Source organism: Periplaneta americana, chromosome 14 (genome assembly GCF_040183065.1).
Source record: "Periplaneta americana isolate PAMFEO1 chromosome 14, P.americana_PAMFEO1_priV1, whole genome shotgun sequence".
Lineage (NCBI taxonomy): Eukaryota > Metazoa > Arthropoda > Insecta > Blattodea > Blattidae > Periplaneta > Periplaneta americana.
This window is the reverse complement of record NC_091130.1, coordinates 149,736,988-149,755,409: the sequence shown is the minus strand read 5'-3', so window position 1 is coordinate 149,755,409 and position 18,422 is coordinate 149,736,988. Positions and strand designations below refer to the sequence as shown.

Below are 18,422 nucleotides of genomic sequence, written 5' to 3'. Positions count from 1 at the left end.
TATAAATTTATTTAATCAAATTGAAGATATTAACACGTTTCTAATTTTCTTGTTATATGTTAGTGGGTTACATGTTAGAAGTTCTGGGTGTAATTTAGTTAAAGCATTGTACAACCGAGGGCCAAAATTTATGCTATGCTTTAGACCAGCAGATGTGAGACATTTAGGTTCTACTAATGTTGAATTAATATTTCGTCTTGTGTCATAATTGCGTGTCTGTAATACAAACTTATTACGATTTTTATGATAAAATTTTAACAGCGTATACTTATAAATTTGTTCAATATTAAATACATTAAATTCAGAATAAATTAATTTAGTTGGATAATCGAAACGTTTCTTCAAACAAATTTTAATTATTCGTTCTTGTAGTAAATTTAACGGACTAAGATTAATTTTTGTACTTCCACCCCAAACAATTATACCATATTGAATGATAGACTGAATAATGGCCAAATAAACATTTCGTAGAACTCTAATAGGTAAGTAGCTTCGAAGATTAACGAATTTATAAATTGTTTTACGAAGCCTCTTACAAAGATAAGTAATGTGATGAGGCCATTTTAAATTCTGATCAATAATGATACCCAGATATTTGACATACGTGGCTTCTTTCAAAGGTGGAAATTTACAACTTTTGGGATCTAAACAATTTTCACTGTGTATTATTAGTCTATATTTATCGCTAAATTTTAAATTTTGAACACTGGCAGCTGTTAACGAAAAAGGAACTAAAGTTGAAATATTTTTGTTTTTTGGAAAAAATAATTATAATCGATTGAAAATAATAATTTTAGTTTGCAACACAGTCACAAGTTTAAATTTTAATTTGGTACCTCAATGAAGTCTTTTGCCCAATTGGAAGTCTAGTTCATGTCTATCGGAAGGATAACGAATGTCGGAAAATGTGAAATGGGAGAAAACAGATACTGAACATGGCGTAAGGTCTAGAAAGTATTGTTATTGTCCGAAGACAGAGCTGAACCTCACAAGTGATACCAACAGGCCACCACTTATGAGGCAGCTAGGCTAGGAGATAATAGGGTACTGTCATCCTCTGAGGAGTTTAGTGCTGAGAGGAATGCGGTTCCGACTAGTCTAGCGCGGTACTGGAGTGGGAGGGAACAGTGACAGCGGCAGTCTTGAAGGAAGTACAATCATACTGAAAACATTCGCCCAATTTACGAGAGCAGTATGCCTCTTAGTTTTCTAACGTATTTTTGGCGAGATAGAGATACAACCATTCGTACTTACGTGTTCAGAGAAGAAAAGTACGTAGCAAATGTTATTTATTTATTTATTTATTTATTTATTTATTTATTTATTTATTATTTGTTTATTCTGGTGAAGTTAAGGCCATCACACCACCAGAAATACAAATACAATAAAATAAATAAATAAAAAGAAAAATCATAATAAAACTACAATAATATAAATGAAAAGAAGAATCATACTATAAAATTTAGTGATTAGTAGAATTGAATTAAATTTGTAAAGTAATCAATTTAAATATACTCTACTGCTGAACTCACTTGAGAAGTAAAACTACTTGATTTGTATTTTAAGATATCACCAACAAATGACTTTGGCATGACATTATAGGAATCTGTTTTTCACGATACCAATCACACATATTCTAAAATTCCAATAAAATAATACCAAAAACTTTTCCACAGCATGTTTCCTTAAAAATGACTTGTAACGGTGAAATATTTAATATGAGTAATTCATATAATATTAACGTAGCTATCATCAGGGAGATGTTTGAGCAAAAATTGCAACAATATATTTAATATATTAATAACAAAACCATTTAGGCCTAGGTAAACGATATGTATATGAAATATTCACACACTACTACAAACTGAAGACTGCATATTTTTGGACGATTAATACGTCCCACTCCGCTCAGCTCGGCTTGGCTGTAGCAACAAAAGAATCTACCTGGAACCCCCCGCACCGATGGCAAGAATACCTCAGGTCCCAGCGCTAAACTCGTCGGAGGAAGACAGTAGGATGGCCAGTCCCTTTCCCCCCTCCTTTTCATACCTCGCCTATTACCTACATATTACACTGGTCAGACTTCAGATGTATATAAACAATTGTTCTTTCTCTGACACATATCAAGTGAGATGTACTGACTGAGATGTACATTTTAATCGTCCTGTGGAATGTACGTTTCAGAAGTTGTAATAATTGCAATCTTGTCACAATCATGTGCGTCAGAAGTCACACGACAACTGTGGCGCGAAGTGACAGACCAGTAATGAATGGTCTCATAGTCAGAGTGCACGGCGACTCACAGCAATAATTCCCAAGAAAATCGAACCTTTTTGGGAGGGGTACACTACGACCCTTTCCAATGCCAAGTACAGGTAAGTGAACATAAAAGAAGCCTGCAGTAAACGAGGTTTCGTTATTTCCAAGAAGGGCATCTTCTGTGTACTTAATAAGATTGGTAAAGCTCGAATGGAATTAATTTGTGTCATCTCGTGGGATTCGACGACTTGTGACGCGGGGTGGATTTGCTTGCTTTTTCCACTCTGGAATTAATCCCATCCGATCTTTGCCAGTCCTATTAGGTACACACAAGATGTCTTTCTTGGAAATAACGAAATTACGTTTTTTGCAAGCTCGTGATTTTCACGTAACTATACTTGGCATCGGAAAGGGTTGTTATGTACTCCTCCCAAAAAGGCTTCATTTGCTTGGACATTGCTACTGTGATACACCGTGCACCCTGATTATGAAATCACTCACTACTGGTCTGTCAACTCTCGCCACAATTTAGCTGTCGGTGTGATTCCTGACGCACATGATGTCATTCAAATTCGTTATCAGAGATCGGAAACAACCCTGTATTCGTTACCACATAACCATCTAAAGAGATCGAGTTAAACCAGAACATAGGTTTTGAAATCCTCGCTCATTACCTGCCGTAGACCTAGCCTACCTGTTGGGCAGCAAGTTTCGCTGCTATGGGCTGGGCGTCCGACGCAGCTTTAGCTGACGCTGCAGCTTTTATCAGCATGGTGGTCTCCTTGTTAGCACCCTTGCCAGCGTCTCCTTGCAGATCCTTGTCTGCAGTGGGCGTCGTGTTCTTGGTGACTTCGTTCGCCTGAGTGAGAGATACAACTCACATTCATCATGATGCAATTTTTACAGCGTTATAATATGAGGTGTATAGTTCCAAAAGTCGACATCTGCTATTTTTATTAAAAATGAGTTACGATCATTTCGTATATCTTTGGGTTGAAATGCATTGGAAAAACATTTTCATCCTCCAAAACTCGATATTTCTAACATAAATCAAGCTTTAAAATATTTAATTCTTTCCAAAACTCGACTTAGTTCGTTTAGGTATTGTTCCGAAACTCGACATATGAAGTTTATTCCAAAGTACGACACTGCTAGGTACGGACTGTCTAGTTTATGACTGGAAAACGAATATACAAACTGTTTTCAAAACACCAAATGGCTGATATTCCAAACTAAAATTCAGTAAAAGAATCAAGATATAGAAATAAAAAATGAAGTTGTGATAAGTGGTGAACAAAAGTATAGAAGTATTGTAAGTTTGTAGAAAGGAATTTTGAAAAGGGGGAAAATGTGCTCTGCAATGGAGAAAATATCACATTTATTCATAAACACATGTATAATCGAAAAGGAAAAACTAGGTAATGTTAACCAATTACTTCAAAAAATGTTTAAGATAACTGAAGAGACATGGAAACCTTGGAAGATTACAAGAATACTACAAGCCGTATTCATGATGAGGATGAAGAAAACGACTATCTGTGAGCCATAGTGAGAAAACGATTTGAGCATTTAAAATTTACACTTAAAGAAGATTTAGTATAACATTCTGATGATATACTTAAATAAATGAGTATTATTTATTATATTCCATGGAGTAAATAAAATTACTCTGTCACACGTTAAAAGTGTTAAAATTGTTAAAAAGGTATTTACCTTCGACAGACGGCCCGTTTCGACGCTATTTGTCGAAGGTAAATACCTTTTTAACAATTTTAACACTTTTAACGTGTGACAGAGTAAATTTTATGTTTTTAACAAAGTGTTAACGAGAACTTTAATCAATAAATAAAATTAATAGTTGCTTAGTATAAAATGTTGATTATTTATGAAAAATAATGCTATTAGAATTTTCAAAATCCGACATAAATTGTATTGTTAGTTTCAAAACCAGACATATTTTATTGTTAGTTCCAAAATCCGACATTTGCAATAGTTAGTGCCAAACCACGACATGTCAAAATTTAACAATCTAATAACTCTTACAATAATACATATTTTTAGTTTAAACATGTAATTTTATCCTTAGATTTACTATTAAAGGCAACTATAAAATTTTCCTACATATCTGAACACTGGAAATACTATAAATAGTTTTTTGGCTTTTTCTCTAAACTGCTTAGAAAGCAAATGTCTGGTTTTGGAACTATACAACTCATATATAATTTAGGAATATTTTTATGTATGGGACATAACTTTCAAGTGCACAGTCTAAAGAGATCGAGTTAAACCAAAACATATGTCTCTAGGTTTTGAAATCCTCGGTCATGGTCTGCCTCAGGCCTACCTGTTGGGCAGCAAGTCTCGCTGTTGTCAGCATGGTGGTCTCCTTGTTAGCATTCTTGCCAACGTCTCCGTGTGGATCCTTTTCTGCAGTGGGCGTTGTGTTATTGGTGACGTCGTTCGCCTGAGTAAGAGATACAATTCACATTCATCATGATGCAATTTTTACAGCATTATAGTATATCATTTAGGAATATTTTTATGTATGGGACATAACTTTCAATTGCACAGTTTTTTTTTTCGTACTCAGTTATAATTTTGCCGGCGTTTTACTGGACACAACTTTGCCGAGTGCCCTGCTCCGGCGGGCAAGTGGCAGGCCTAACACTAGAAAATGTTAGGATGATAGATTAGAAGTGATGGTGAAGATGAAGGGACAAGGAGGATTGTGAAGGAATCGGTTCGTGACTCTTGAAATTGGTACTATCCCAGAATTCGCCTGGAGGGACTTGGGAAATCATGAAAAACCCATGTTATAGTAGCCGGGTCTTGGGGTCGAACCCCGGTCCTACCGAATGAAAGGTGGGAATGATAATCGTTATACTATTGTGCTCAGTCTCACTATTACATAGCAGTGAGAAAGTATATTTTAACCTATAAAGGGCACCTACAAAAGACCTTTCCGGTTTTGAACACATGTGTACCTAATTTTCGTTCTATGAATCTGAGATGCATGAAAATAACACCAGTGGAAAGAGAAACTCAAGAAGTTTAGTTGCAGCAACATTGTTTCCCTAGTTGATAACACTGCCTCATAATAGAGCATATAAACCAATTTGTTCATTGTTGAGGGAAATGGCTGCTATAGAGGACAAAATAGCTTGATTTTCATGTGAACCAGTCGGTTATTAATGTGCAACGGCATTACCGAACAAAATTTGATGCAGATCCACTAAGTGGGCCTACAATCCGTAAACAGTACAGTGATTTTAAGGCAAGATTCTTCGCAAGCGGTTCCGATTTCATCCGTACCGACTACAGTTGTTGCAAGCCTTAAAATCAGAGGAAAAAGTGCTACGAAGAAATTTCTGCACAAGTATGCAAACTTTAATTTATTCGTTCCGTGGTGTTTTCTGACGAAGCCACTTTTCATCTTTCTGGTAAGGTGAACAGACATAACCTCAGAATCTGGGGACCGGAAAATCAGCGTACCTACGTGGAACTTGACTATAGGCTGGTATTCTTCATTGAAAATAAATCTGAACAATTTTCATTTGAACTTCTTATGGACTTAGTTTGCAGTATTTACTGCACAAGCCACTAGTACATGTTTATTATTGAAAACATATTAAAATTATACAGGGACATCACTTTATTTTTACCAACATTTTTAACATTAACCTGGTTATACTCGGAAACACTGTTTCCCCCTTCCATTACAGGAGTTTGATGTTACTAGTGCAATATGTAAACAAATCATTTTACTAGCTATAGGAGGAGAGAAAAGTAGTGTATCCATTTATGTTGTAGGGAAATACGATATTACGATTTTCAGTTTGATCATCACTTTTACGGAATTTATCAAAATACAGTAGAGTAGTAACATTTTTTTTTCAAAAACTCAACTTTTCAGGCGGCTATGTTCGTTATGTAATGTCTGCTTTATTTAGCATATTAATTATTGATGTTATCATACAATATAGAGAGTGCATTTAAATTGAGGGGTCATAAGTAAAGGGCTGTAAGTGCACTTAAGTTACTTTTGACAAAATGGGGATTAAGTATTTAAGCTTTCGTAAAATCGGTAAAATTTTTTATTTAAATTTTAATGTGTGATGCGATTAAAATATCCCTTTGCCACTAAAATTTTAGATACTTTTGCTTACACTGGATGCACTTAACTCATGTTATTACAAATGTCACTGGCATTCCTTTGCTTCTAGCCACCTCAATTCAAAAAAAGCTAATCTGAATTTTTAAACAAGTTACTGAAAATGGTTGCCGTTCATTACAATGCAGGCTTCAATTAAGTACGCATATTATTAAAAACATTTTGTAGCATATTCTCTGAAATTGAATTTATCGTTTCTTGAATATAATTTTTTAGTACGATATTATTAATATAGGTTCTTTCTTCTATAGAAAAGCAATCATATTTATGAAACACACTATACACTGCAGTGTTTACTTCACTGCTTGAAGACTTCGAATGCAACAGCGGCCGTAAGTTTGTGTGTCTGACGAGAGCAAGGACATTAGTGAAGGGGTGAGAGTGAAGTACATTCAGAAATGCAGGTACAATAAAAATTCAAGTAAAAATAAAATGATGTCCCTGTATAAAGACTTATTTTCAACATGTTTTCTTTTATAAAACATAATTTTTCGTTATGATCATGGATAAGATTACGCATGGTACTTCTGAGCGTGATCTTCATTGCGCTCGTGCAATTTAAGCATTCGGCTGACGCCTCGTGCTTAAATCTTTCCACTCGCGCAATAAAGATGCACTTACCTCATAAATACCATAAATAAAGATACACTTACCTCATAAATACCATAAATAAAGATACACTTACCTCATAAATACCATAAATAAAGATACACTTACCTCATAAATACCATAAATAACTATTAACGACGTTTTGCTTCATACACAGAAAATTAAACAAATAGGCCTAGATGTACCCCAAATTACCATTGTGATATCCTTAAAAGTGCCTGTACTTCTTTCATAGTAGGGCCTACATTTATTTAAAACTTTTGTTGTGTTATATTTTGTATCGCGCACTTTGCATTTAATATAATTATACTAGTTGGGATTTAGACCTAGGCTAATTCAGTGGCGTAGCATGAAATTTTGAGCAGGGGAAGCTAACTCAAGTTGTCTTTCGTGTACATATGAGAAAACGTATTACAAAAATATAGTCTTAAAATAGTAGTCAATGTCAAGTCTGCAGTCGAAGATTGGTTGGCACCTCGTAAGTAACACCAATAAGGCATGACCTCAAATGGTAAAATATGATTTCATGGTTTACACATATCTCTAACAAATAGACACGGTCATTTGTCTTTTGAATCGCACTTTTGTTCGTAAGTCAGTCTTGATAATAGAATTGTCCTAAAAAATTCAAGTAAATTACTGTCAGGAACTGTTATTTCACTCATTATTTATTATACCAGCCACAATGCACACTAACCTTCAACTGAACACAACTCACGAAAGGGATAACTCGGAAACTTTTAATGTAAAAGCTAGCTTCTTCCGTGCCTTGCGACCAGGGTAGTTAGAAAGGGGTGGAAAATCTGCGGGGTGGGTTACACAGAAGAATGAGTGAAAGAAACCAGTCTGCTTGGAAGCTGGTGTGTGCAGGCTTCTTGTTTACTGCTGCATCACAAATCATCCTGAGCTGCCGCATCACAATATTTAACGCATAAATATAAACTCTATTAAAATTAATAAATAATTTTGTTCATAAACTGCAGGTTTATTATGAAATTATTATTAACTGGGGAAGCTGAGCTTTTTAGCTTACATTGACGCTACGCCACTGTAGGCTATAGCAATTTTTTTCCATGTAGATCTAATTTTTATATACCTGTACTTTGATATTTTAATCAGTGTCTGTAATTCTTTCACGGTAGGGCCTATATTTATATTTTACTTTAATTCTAGAAGTGTTCAAGGAAACAAAACAATTTTCAGTTTGCTCATGGCTACCTAGGACAATGGTCACCTAAAACAATAAACTGCTTGCTACATGGCAAAGTTGAACGAAAAACGCACAAAATACTCAATTCCCGCATGCTTATCATTTTTAGTCCAAAAAGGTTTGCTCAATTGAATACGTTTCGAGTATTATTACATGCATTACTTGAATCGTAAAAGTGAAAAGAAAAGTTGAACCGTGTAGATGCACCTTTAGAGAAAGGCAAACAGAAAAGAGATCATTGCAATAAAAACTATGCTTAAACGAAACTCACCGCAGTTGGGGCTGTACTCGGTGTAGTGGTTCTGTTGTTCTGCTGTGCATCCACATATCCAACTACAACATAAAGACACACATGTTGCTGTAGCATAATAATTCCTGAACAGGCCTGCACAAACAGCGCTCAACGAGCGCGCGCGCTCCTTCGGAGCGGAAGAGCAGTGTTTACCGCTCGCCGAAACGGAGAGGAAGATACGTCAGAATGACATACACGTCTTGCTGTAGGTAAAGGAGAGGGAAACGACCACTCAGCTATCTAGTGGAGTGGAGTGTGTAGGCCTATTCTCAGTAACTGTTTCACGTTGCTTACCTACTGCTACAGTACAGTATGGAGGAATCTAAAAGACGGAACATAACATTTAACGATTTACAGCTCGAACTTATTGATCTTCAATGTGACCTAAGGGCTTAAGATTGTTTGAATAATACTACTAGCCAGGTTGAGTTTTACAAGACTAAACATTAGCAATAATATCCACGACTACACAGGCTGGCTGTGAAAATGATTGCTATGTTTGGCTCAACATTTATATTTGTGAGCAACTGTTTTCTATAATCAACTTTAATAAAGGCAGACATCGAACATCTAACTGATGTTTCATTACGATCAGTAGGCTCAACTGCCAACAGCATAAAACCTCGTTTTGATGTACTGATAAATAAAAATATAACAAAATGATATTGTACATTTAAGTAGCTGTAGAATTTCCATTACTTCTGTAAAATAAATATTTCTTTATTAATAATAATAGTCCAAGATAGTTTTGCAAACGCTGAATGGGAATTCATTTCATAAACACTCGTAATAGTACTTCCTTTTGTGTATATTTTGTACGAGATCACCCCTTCTTCCAGTCCACCCTTATACAGAGCGCAGCTAACATCTGCATTCCGCTCATGAGCTGTGAGCCGGCTCGGAGAGCGCAAACCTTGTGCAGGCCTGTTCTTGAACGTCAAAGTTCAACGAATTTATTATCCTCCTAAATTCACCGGGTCCGTGAGTGACTTCTCATCATCCAGTAAGTGGATATTCAGAGCGAATTTTTAGTAGTTAGCTCCAATTCCCTAGTAAGACTCATACCTTAAAAGTAAAACTAAGGACAACATAAACTCTGAGGCTGTACATATCAAGCAACAATTTTCCTACAAAGAAAACATTTCTTGGTAGGGTCAGAAATCGAAATAAGATCTATTGGTCAGTACCACTAGATCAAGAGATTGGAGACTGGCGAAACTTATTGCACATACCTATAAAGATTGTCAGAATAACAGCTTTAAATATCATAATATACATTCTTAATCTTCAATTTTTAAGGAAACTGACATCGGTAATGTATCGTTGCTTAGCAACACAACATTGAGTTATTACGAAATAATTCTTTCCTACTTCTCGACTAACAAAGGAAGTTAGTAATGCTGTACGAACGGTTATAATACAGTGTATATGATTATATCTCGTGACCAGAATATTGTACGAAATGGAAATATAAAAATTGGAAATTTATCTTTTGAAGAGGTGGAGAAGTTCATATATCTGGGAGCAACAGTAACAAATATAAATGATACTCGGGAGGAAATTAAACACAGAATAAATATGGGAAATGCCTGTTATTATTCGGTTGAGAAACTTTTATCATCCAGCCTGCTGTCGAAAAATCTGAAAGTTAGAATTTATAAAACAGTTATATTACCGGTTGTTCTGTATGGTTGTGAAACTTGGACTCTCACTTTGAGAGAGGAATATAGGTTAAGGGTGTTTGAGAATAAGGTGCTTAGGAAAATATTTGAGGCTAAGAGGGATGAAGTTACAGGAGAATGGAGAAAGTTACACAACACAGAACTGCATGCATTGTATTCTTCACCTGACATAATTAGGAACATTAAATCCAAACGTTTGAGATGGGCAGGGCATATAACACGTATGGGTGAATCCAGAAATGCATATAGAGTATTAGTTGGAAGGCCGGAGGGAAAAAGACCTTTAGGGAGGGCGAGACGTAGATGGGAAGATAATATTAAAATGGATTGGAGGGAGGTGGGATATGATGATAGAGAATGGATTAATTTTGCTCAGGATAGGGACCAATGGCGGGCTTATGTGAGGGCGGCAATGAACCTCCGGGTTCCTTAAAAGCCAGTAAGTAAGTAAGTAAGTATTCTTTCCAAGCTGTCTCTTAGTGGGGTTCACAATGCTATGTACAGAAACAATAGTTTTTATTTATTTATTTATTTATTTATTTATTTATTTATTTATTTATTTATTTATTTATTTATTTATTTATTTATTTATCACTGATTGATTAATTAATTAATCTAATATTAAAACACATTTTGTCTAGCACATAAAATTAATAAGAATTTATTGTTTGACTGAACAGTTTATGATTCTTGAGACTTAACTAAAATATTTATTTTAGTTGCCCACTTAGAGTGACTGAAAACCGAATAGACTTCAATTTTAAAATATACCGTCAACGCGGGCTACTTTGACTCTTGACTTGAACCGAGAAGAAAAAAATGTTTTCGTCGATGTAAAATAACAGTTTGGTGTCGAAAGTTGTGTTTTTTTTTTCTCTGCAAACTTTCATCTGTACACATATTTTCATCTAAGTTACTCCAATGGTAAGTAAACATTTTTTTCTTCTGGGTTCAAGTAACACCTTAAGGGTCCAAGTAGCCCGAGTTGACGGTATGCTGTTTACTCTATCATTTATTAATATAATTAATTAATATTGAAATTGTTATTAATTACCTTCATATTTCAAATAACACTCGCTAGTAACTTTCGTTTTGTGAATGTTGGCAGCTTCTTCAATCGCAAATAATGCTGTCAAAATAACAGCTAGAAAGCAAATGCCAGCATCAAAATTCGAAACAAGGTTGGCAAGAAAATTCAACTGACAACTAGAAAGTCACTATAATCCACCATCATATGTAGTGAGTGAAGAAAGTGGGAAAAAACCAGCAGCAGTATGCTACCCCAAGATTTTCCTCTGGCATACCTCGATTTAAAAAGGCATAGCCCCTTCCTTACAACATAGACATAAATGGTGTATACAATAAATTGTTTTGTGCAGTCAGTAACGCGAATCTTTGAAGATTACGCAACACATTAAATTTCTTCATAAAATAATTTGAATTTACTTCAGTTATTTACTAGATATTTTTACAATGTCCTTTGAGACTTATCATTTAAAATAATGTTAAAGCTTCAAAGTGCCTTACTTAATTTTTAATAAAAAGTGCAACAAAAATGACACAGTCACTAAATTGGCAACAATGGCCAGCACAAGCTACAGACCACAGCCTTCTATACTTGAAATAATACCATTGTAAACATTCCAGGAGTGGAGCTTATCAAATAAGCGTGTCTCTAAATACACACTGAATACAGTTCCAGAAGGCTGTGGTTTAGATTTACGAAGCAAACAGATAGTACTTTTTTGCTGTGAAGAAATGTATAAACAAATTTTTAGTGACGGTATGTCATTTTTCACTAACGGTATGTTTTCTGGCCATAGAAACCAGTGGTGGTATTCCATACCGTCTCACTTCCCTCACTGTATGTTGTATTATGGTACAAATTAAGAAGATCCGGCCTACACAGTGTTTTAAATCCGGAGTCTCAAGTGAAACCTGTCTTATTCGTCATAACTTCTAACTTTATTTAATCGGGATTTTAATGCAGATCTTCCACAATGAGAACTGATTTAGTGTAAATAATAATCAATTGATTACGTGAAAAATATATAAAGAAAATAAATTTTCTTCAGTGTCGCAAATTGCTGTATGTTTGTAGGAATATATAAAATGTTAGCGCCCGGACAGGGACTCGAACCCTGGACCCTTAGGTTAAAAGCCTAATGCTCTACCGACTGAGCTATCCGGGCTCAGGGTCTGGAGTTTCCTAACTTATCTATTTCCTTAGCCTCGGTGATAAAGCCGATGGCGTGGTATGCGGCCGTCTTCGTTTCGCTCGCTGTCTGACGTCAGTTCCACACGAAAAAACAGAGCAGCTGTGCAAGCCGCTCGATAACATGTTCAGATCCTTACAGCGCTGAAGCCCTGGATTAGCCCAAATTCAGGGACTAACTTCAAAATCAGCGATAATCTGACGTATAGTACGTACGTTTCTACATTACCAGTAAACACTAATGAAATAGTACATACTCTCAAAGTTTTCAAGGCGGTAATGCCTAGAGTTAACACATCTTTAAACATAAAAATGAGGACAAAATATCAATCGGATCCTTCCAAGCCATAAATGAAGGATTCAGAGCCATAGTGACTCAAGCGCCATTTATTAAAAGCGTAGAAAACATGGGTTAAAGTTATGTGAGTACCAAAGTTTAATTAAGGTTGACATATAATTTAATTTTAAAGTGCATACTTTATATTGCTGTATGTTTAATTAAATTATGGTATTCACTTAATTTTAACCCTTGTTTTCTGCGTTTTTAATATATGGCGCTTGGCCCACTATGGCTCTGAACCCTTCCAATAAAATTTTAAAGGTACAAATTCACACAATGAGGCAAAGTCATTCAATTTGAGACTATTACAGTGAAGTCAAATGTTTAATATGCTGCATGTTTTGCTACCTAATTCCTAAGTTATTATAATCTGAGTTTGCACATGACATATGTGCATAAAAACATCATGTAAAAAGATTTTGCAAAATTTAGAAATCTTGAACTTACCTTGTGGTTATATTCTTGTCTCTAATAGGCTATATTTTGTATTAAAAACGAAGATATTTTTAATGCTAAACAAAACATTCATAATTTCAACACATGACACAAACTAGATCTCCATCTACCTCCTGTTAGTCTCAGCTAAGGGGTTAGGTACAGCTTACAGTAGTAAAATTTTTGGAACTTTTCAACATTTTTTTCCTCCATTACTGTATCTTGTAAAATAATGACAATTGGTATGTGCAAAATACTGTCCTTATGCTATATGCAAAAAATATATTTACGATTTAAAAAAAAAATATATTTATTTATTTATTTTATTTTATTTATTTATTTATTTTTTTTTTTTTACAAATTCGAAAAGATGGCAGTTCACTATGCAGTGATGAAGCGTTTCCCTCATAATTCATAAACTTGTTAACTTTTTCATGTTCTGTCTCTTTTATTTTATTACTGAAACTCATGTTTTCAACTACATTCCTTAATAGATATTTTTTTTTTGCGTTAGAAGAAAGTACTGATACTTGACCACTTTTTAAATTAATTTATTTTTTTTTCAGTCAGTCTATCAAAGTTAGAGAAGTAATCTTGGACCATATTGTAGATATAACATGCATAAATACACACAAAAAATTTCATCATGAAATGTTGAATAGTTTTTTAGTTATGTGGAAAGTGCTTCATCACTGCACAGTGAAATTAATTTTGAAAAAAAAAATGTAAATATTTTTTTTAAATCGTAAAAATATTTGTTCATATAGCAGAAGGACACTGTTTTGCACATACCAATTTTCATTATTGTACAAGATACAGTAATGGGGGAAAAATGTTGACTATTTCCAAAATTTTACTGCTGTAAGCTGTACATAATCCCTTAAAGCTTTGAAGGGCCAAGAGAAAAGGTTCAGAACAGAATTAACATTTCTGCATACCCAGATCTTTTACTCAACTGATGAATTGTTTATGATCATAGATTGAATTAATCTGCGTGCTATGTACTGCTTTGTAGTATATATTTTTTGTAACTTTTGACTTGTTACGCATCTCAAAGCTACAATGCTGATATGAGATATTCATTCATTCATTCATTCATTCATTCATGGTTTTCTGTCCAAGGGCAGGTCTGTTAGTCTTCGCATAAGATCAATATATCTTAATGTCGTCTATCATCTCATATCTTCTTCTGCCCCGATCTTTTCTCCCGTTTACCATTCCTCCCAGTGCATCCTTCAGTTGGCAATTTCTTCTTAGTCAATGACCCAGCCAATTCCTTTTTTCTCTTCCTGATCAATTTCAGCATTGTTTTATCTGCACCCACTCTTTCTAGCACAGCATCATTTCTTATTCTGTCTGTCCATTCTACACGTTCCATGCTTCTCTCCATATCCACATTTCAAATGCTTCTATTCGCTTTTCTTCACTTCGTCGTAATGTCCATGTTTCTGCCTCATACAATGCCACAATCCACACAAAGCATTTCACTAGTCTCTTCCTTAGTTCTTTCTCCAGATGTCCGCAGAAGATGCTCCTTTTTCTATTAAAAGCTTCCTTTGCCATTGTTATCCTCCTTTTGACTTCCTGGCAGCAGCTCATGTTACTGCTTATAGTACACCCGAAGTATTTAAAGCTGTCCACTTGTTCTGCCTCATTTAGGATTCGCACGTTTACATTTTTTTTTTCTTCCGATAACTATTGTCTTCGTCTTGTTTGCATTTACTGTACCTTCATCCCATAGGGCCTACTGCTCACAGCTGTAATTTAGCTCCACTAGAATATCCCTTAATATCGTCTCCTTTTCTGCTAACAACGACACATCATAAATAAATTTTACGCACTTTATTCTTCTTCTTCTTCTTCTTTCTAACATACCTCTTGTGAATTCTGAAAACAGTTCTTCACTAAATCCCCCAAGTAAATGTTGAATAGGGTAGGTGATAAAGGGCATCCTTGTCGTACTTCTGTTCCTGTTTCACTTCCTTCTGACATTTCTTTTCCTGTGGAATACAATAAACAGTATTAAAAAGCAATGCATTAATTTTTTTGGCTGAATATGCTTGTATTTTGTTTATAGGAATATTATTTTGTATTATTTTTTTAGGTAGTGATATCAATTTTATTCTATATTATTCTATTTTAAGCTTTCTTTTGTCTCCTTTATATTTATTTGGGTTCTAGGTACAATACCAGTAAACTAAGTATTCTAACTTACTGCAAATGTTTCAGAATTTTTTACTGTTATGTTTCTCTAGATATTTCTACAATCAGTTACTTGTTTTTAGACGTTTAGTCATTTTCTTAAATCACTAATATAATATTAGGCAGTCAATATAATCAATATACAGTATTGCATTGGTACTTTTTATGTCTATTGTGATCTTATCTTCCTACTTGTATTTTTTTTCTCCCCTCTTTTTGCATTTGTATTCGCAATTTTATTTATAATTCTTACCTACCTCTCCTGTCTGTATTTATTTTTTGTATATGCCTATTTGTATTAGGCAATATATATATATATATATATATATATATATATATATATATATATATATATTAGTACTTTCTTGTACCTATTGTGATTTTATCCTTCTTTTTGCATTGGTATTTCTGGTGTTGTGGTAGAGAAGGCCTTGTGGCCTTAACTCCACCAGATTAAACAAACCAATAAGTAAATAAATAAACAAATAAGTAAATAAATAAAATAATAAATGAAATGAAAATGACACAAAATCATAAATGTACAATAAACTAAACCAATATTAATAAAAAAAACAACCCTAGTTGCTGATTCTTGTAAACTGAAAACAAAAGAAGCGACAGTAAAAGAAAACGATGATTATGGTGAATAAAATTGGGAAGATATTCAGTTTTAGTGATGTGAGCACCCGCCTCTAATATGTTATGGTTTTATCGATTGACCTACCCCGGATTCTAAGAATAAGCTCGAACATGTTTTTAGTTTTAGCATAAAATGCGATAGCCTGAAATGCCTCGGCCATGTATTTATGAAACTATAAACTTTCTTACGACCTCAGAAGAATCCTCTTCTTGTAATGCAGTCAGGGTCTGGCATAGTTTACAAGATCTCAAGTCTAGTCCCATGGTTATATCTAAATTTAATTCAACATAGCTCAGTCCGTGCGGTTTGGTTTGCATATAGTAGGTCTAGAATCTGGTAAACTTCTTTAGTTTTTCATACTGTAGGTATAGATCAGTAAATTTAGTTTGTAAGCACCAAGAGATGTATCTGATGTAACACTGCCAACTCTAATGTGTATCAGAGGTGATTTTAATTTGGATTGATTGGTATTGTGACAAAAATAGTTCAAAGGGTCAACTTACAATCCCTTGTAGTTTTCATAGTTGTTCATTATTGTGGTCATCTTCTTCGTCTTATAAATCATTGAGCTATTTATTTTTTTAATTTTCCTGTTGAAATATAGCCCTTAAGTCATTTCACCATCACATATTTTCCTATCCATGACACAGGGTTGCGAAATTAAATTTTTTGTTGAAGGCTTCTAATATCGAAGGTTTATTTTGATTAATTTTTGGCTTCTGTTGAAGGATATGAAGTCAGATTTTGCCTATCACGTATGAAAAAATGTATATAATGCTTTGAAGAATTGTCATATTTATAGCTCTATTCATGCAATATTAACCCATTTAAATACATAAATCAAGTAGGGGAGAGTTCGGTAGTATCGGACATCGGGTAATATCGACAGCGGGTTTCTTTCATCTACTACCATATGGTAGTACCTGAAAGAGATGGTTACGTTTCTGTATGCGACATCACAGAAATGTAACCATGTCAATCAGGTACTATCATCGTGTGGTAGATGAAAGAAACTCACTGTCCGATATTACCCGATATACAACCCAACTCTCCCCTAATCTTTGAAAATGTCTCTGCAGTAAACAAAATCAAACACCACTATCTTGTTCATATTCACAATTTAGGTTCAACTCATTCCAAGTCTCATGCAGACACTTTATTTTTCAATATCGCATCCTCTTCTTCAGGAAGCTCTGTCTTTGAGATTGTCTTCTGTGTTGCAGCTCCACATTGTCTCTTTTCATAGACCAACAGTAGTCAGCCATCATCACTTCATCCCATCTGCCTTGATGACTCTTTTCTATCTCTTTCATGTCTTGATGAACCCTTTCTCCGTGTTCTTCGGTGTAATCTCCAAGACAATCAGGGAAGAAGTCAAGATGACTGTAAAAGAAATGGATTTTAATGCTCATATTGCATCCTAAATTTTTCATAGCTACCAACATATTTTCTACAATGTTTGTTTTTTTTAATCTGGATGTTTCCTGTTCCCCGAGAAATTTTCAACCACATTTTTAAATCCTGTCCAAGTCAATCGTTCTTCATGTGTCATTAACGTTTCATTCATTCATTCATAGTGTTCTGCCCAAGGGCAGGTCTTTCACTGCAAACCTAGCATTCTCCAGTCTTTTCTATTTTCTGCCTTCCTTTTTTGTCTCCGCATATGATCCGTATATCTTAATGTCGTCTATCATCTGATTTCTTCTTCTGCCCCGAACTCTTCTCCCGTTCACCATTCCTTCCAGTGCATCCTTCAGAAGGCAGTTTCTTCTCAGCCAGTGACCCAGCCAATTTCTTTTCCTCTTCCTGATCAGTTTCAGCATAATTATTTCTTCACCCACTCTTTCCAACACAGCTTCATTTCTTATTCTGTCTGTCTTCTTCGCACGTTCCATTATTCTCCATATCCACATTTCAAATGCTTCTATTCGCTTCTCTTCACTTAGTGGTAATGTCAATGTTTCTGCACCATACAATGCCACATTCCATACAAAGCACTTCTCTAATCTCTTCCTTAGTTCTTTTTCCAGAGGTCCGCAGAAGATGCTCCTTTTTCTGTTACAAGTTTCCTTGGTCATGTCGGAACAGCCACACCACTTTTTTTTTAGCTGAAAAATGACTTTGTGTGGACTGTAGAGTCTAAGACCACTTTTGGAAATCTTTGGCACGAGCGAAGAGAATCGTACTGATTCTAGACTACATTTCTTTCGTAGTTCACTGTAATGACTGATTAAAATACATAATAAGACGCTCAGTCCCGCATTGCTTTATTTTCAACATTATTTAAAGTGATGATACAGGTGGTTATTGGCAAATGTCACATTTCCCCCTCCTGTTACACGAGTTCTAAATGATAAATAAAATAAT

At 34.7% G+C, this 18,422-nt stretch overlaps 1 protein-coding gene and 1 non-coding gene across 2 annotated transcripts in view; both read right to left on the bottom strand.

Annotated features, from left to right (window-relative positions):
* Positions 1-18,422, bottom strand: part of LOC138713029 (uncharacterized protein CG45076-like) — a 41,829-nt gene that overhangs the window by 4,480 nt on the left and 18,927 nt on the right. The window contains exons 2-4 of the mRNA XM_069844712.1: positions 8,521-8,582; positions 4,604-4,723; positions 2,954-3,118 (exon numbers count right to left, since the gene is read on the bottom strand). Coding sequence (XP_069700813.1) covers positions 2,954-3,118; positions 4,604-4,723; positions 8,521-8,582 — 347 coding nt within the window. The remainder of the gene's footprint in view (positions 1-2,953; positions 3,119-4,603; positions 4,724-8,520; positions 8,583-18,422) is intronic.
* Positions 12,343-12,415, bottom strand: TRNAK-UUU (transfer RNA lysine (anticodon UUU)). The gene has a single exon. It is a non-coding gene; the product is annotated as a tRNA-Lys (tRNA).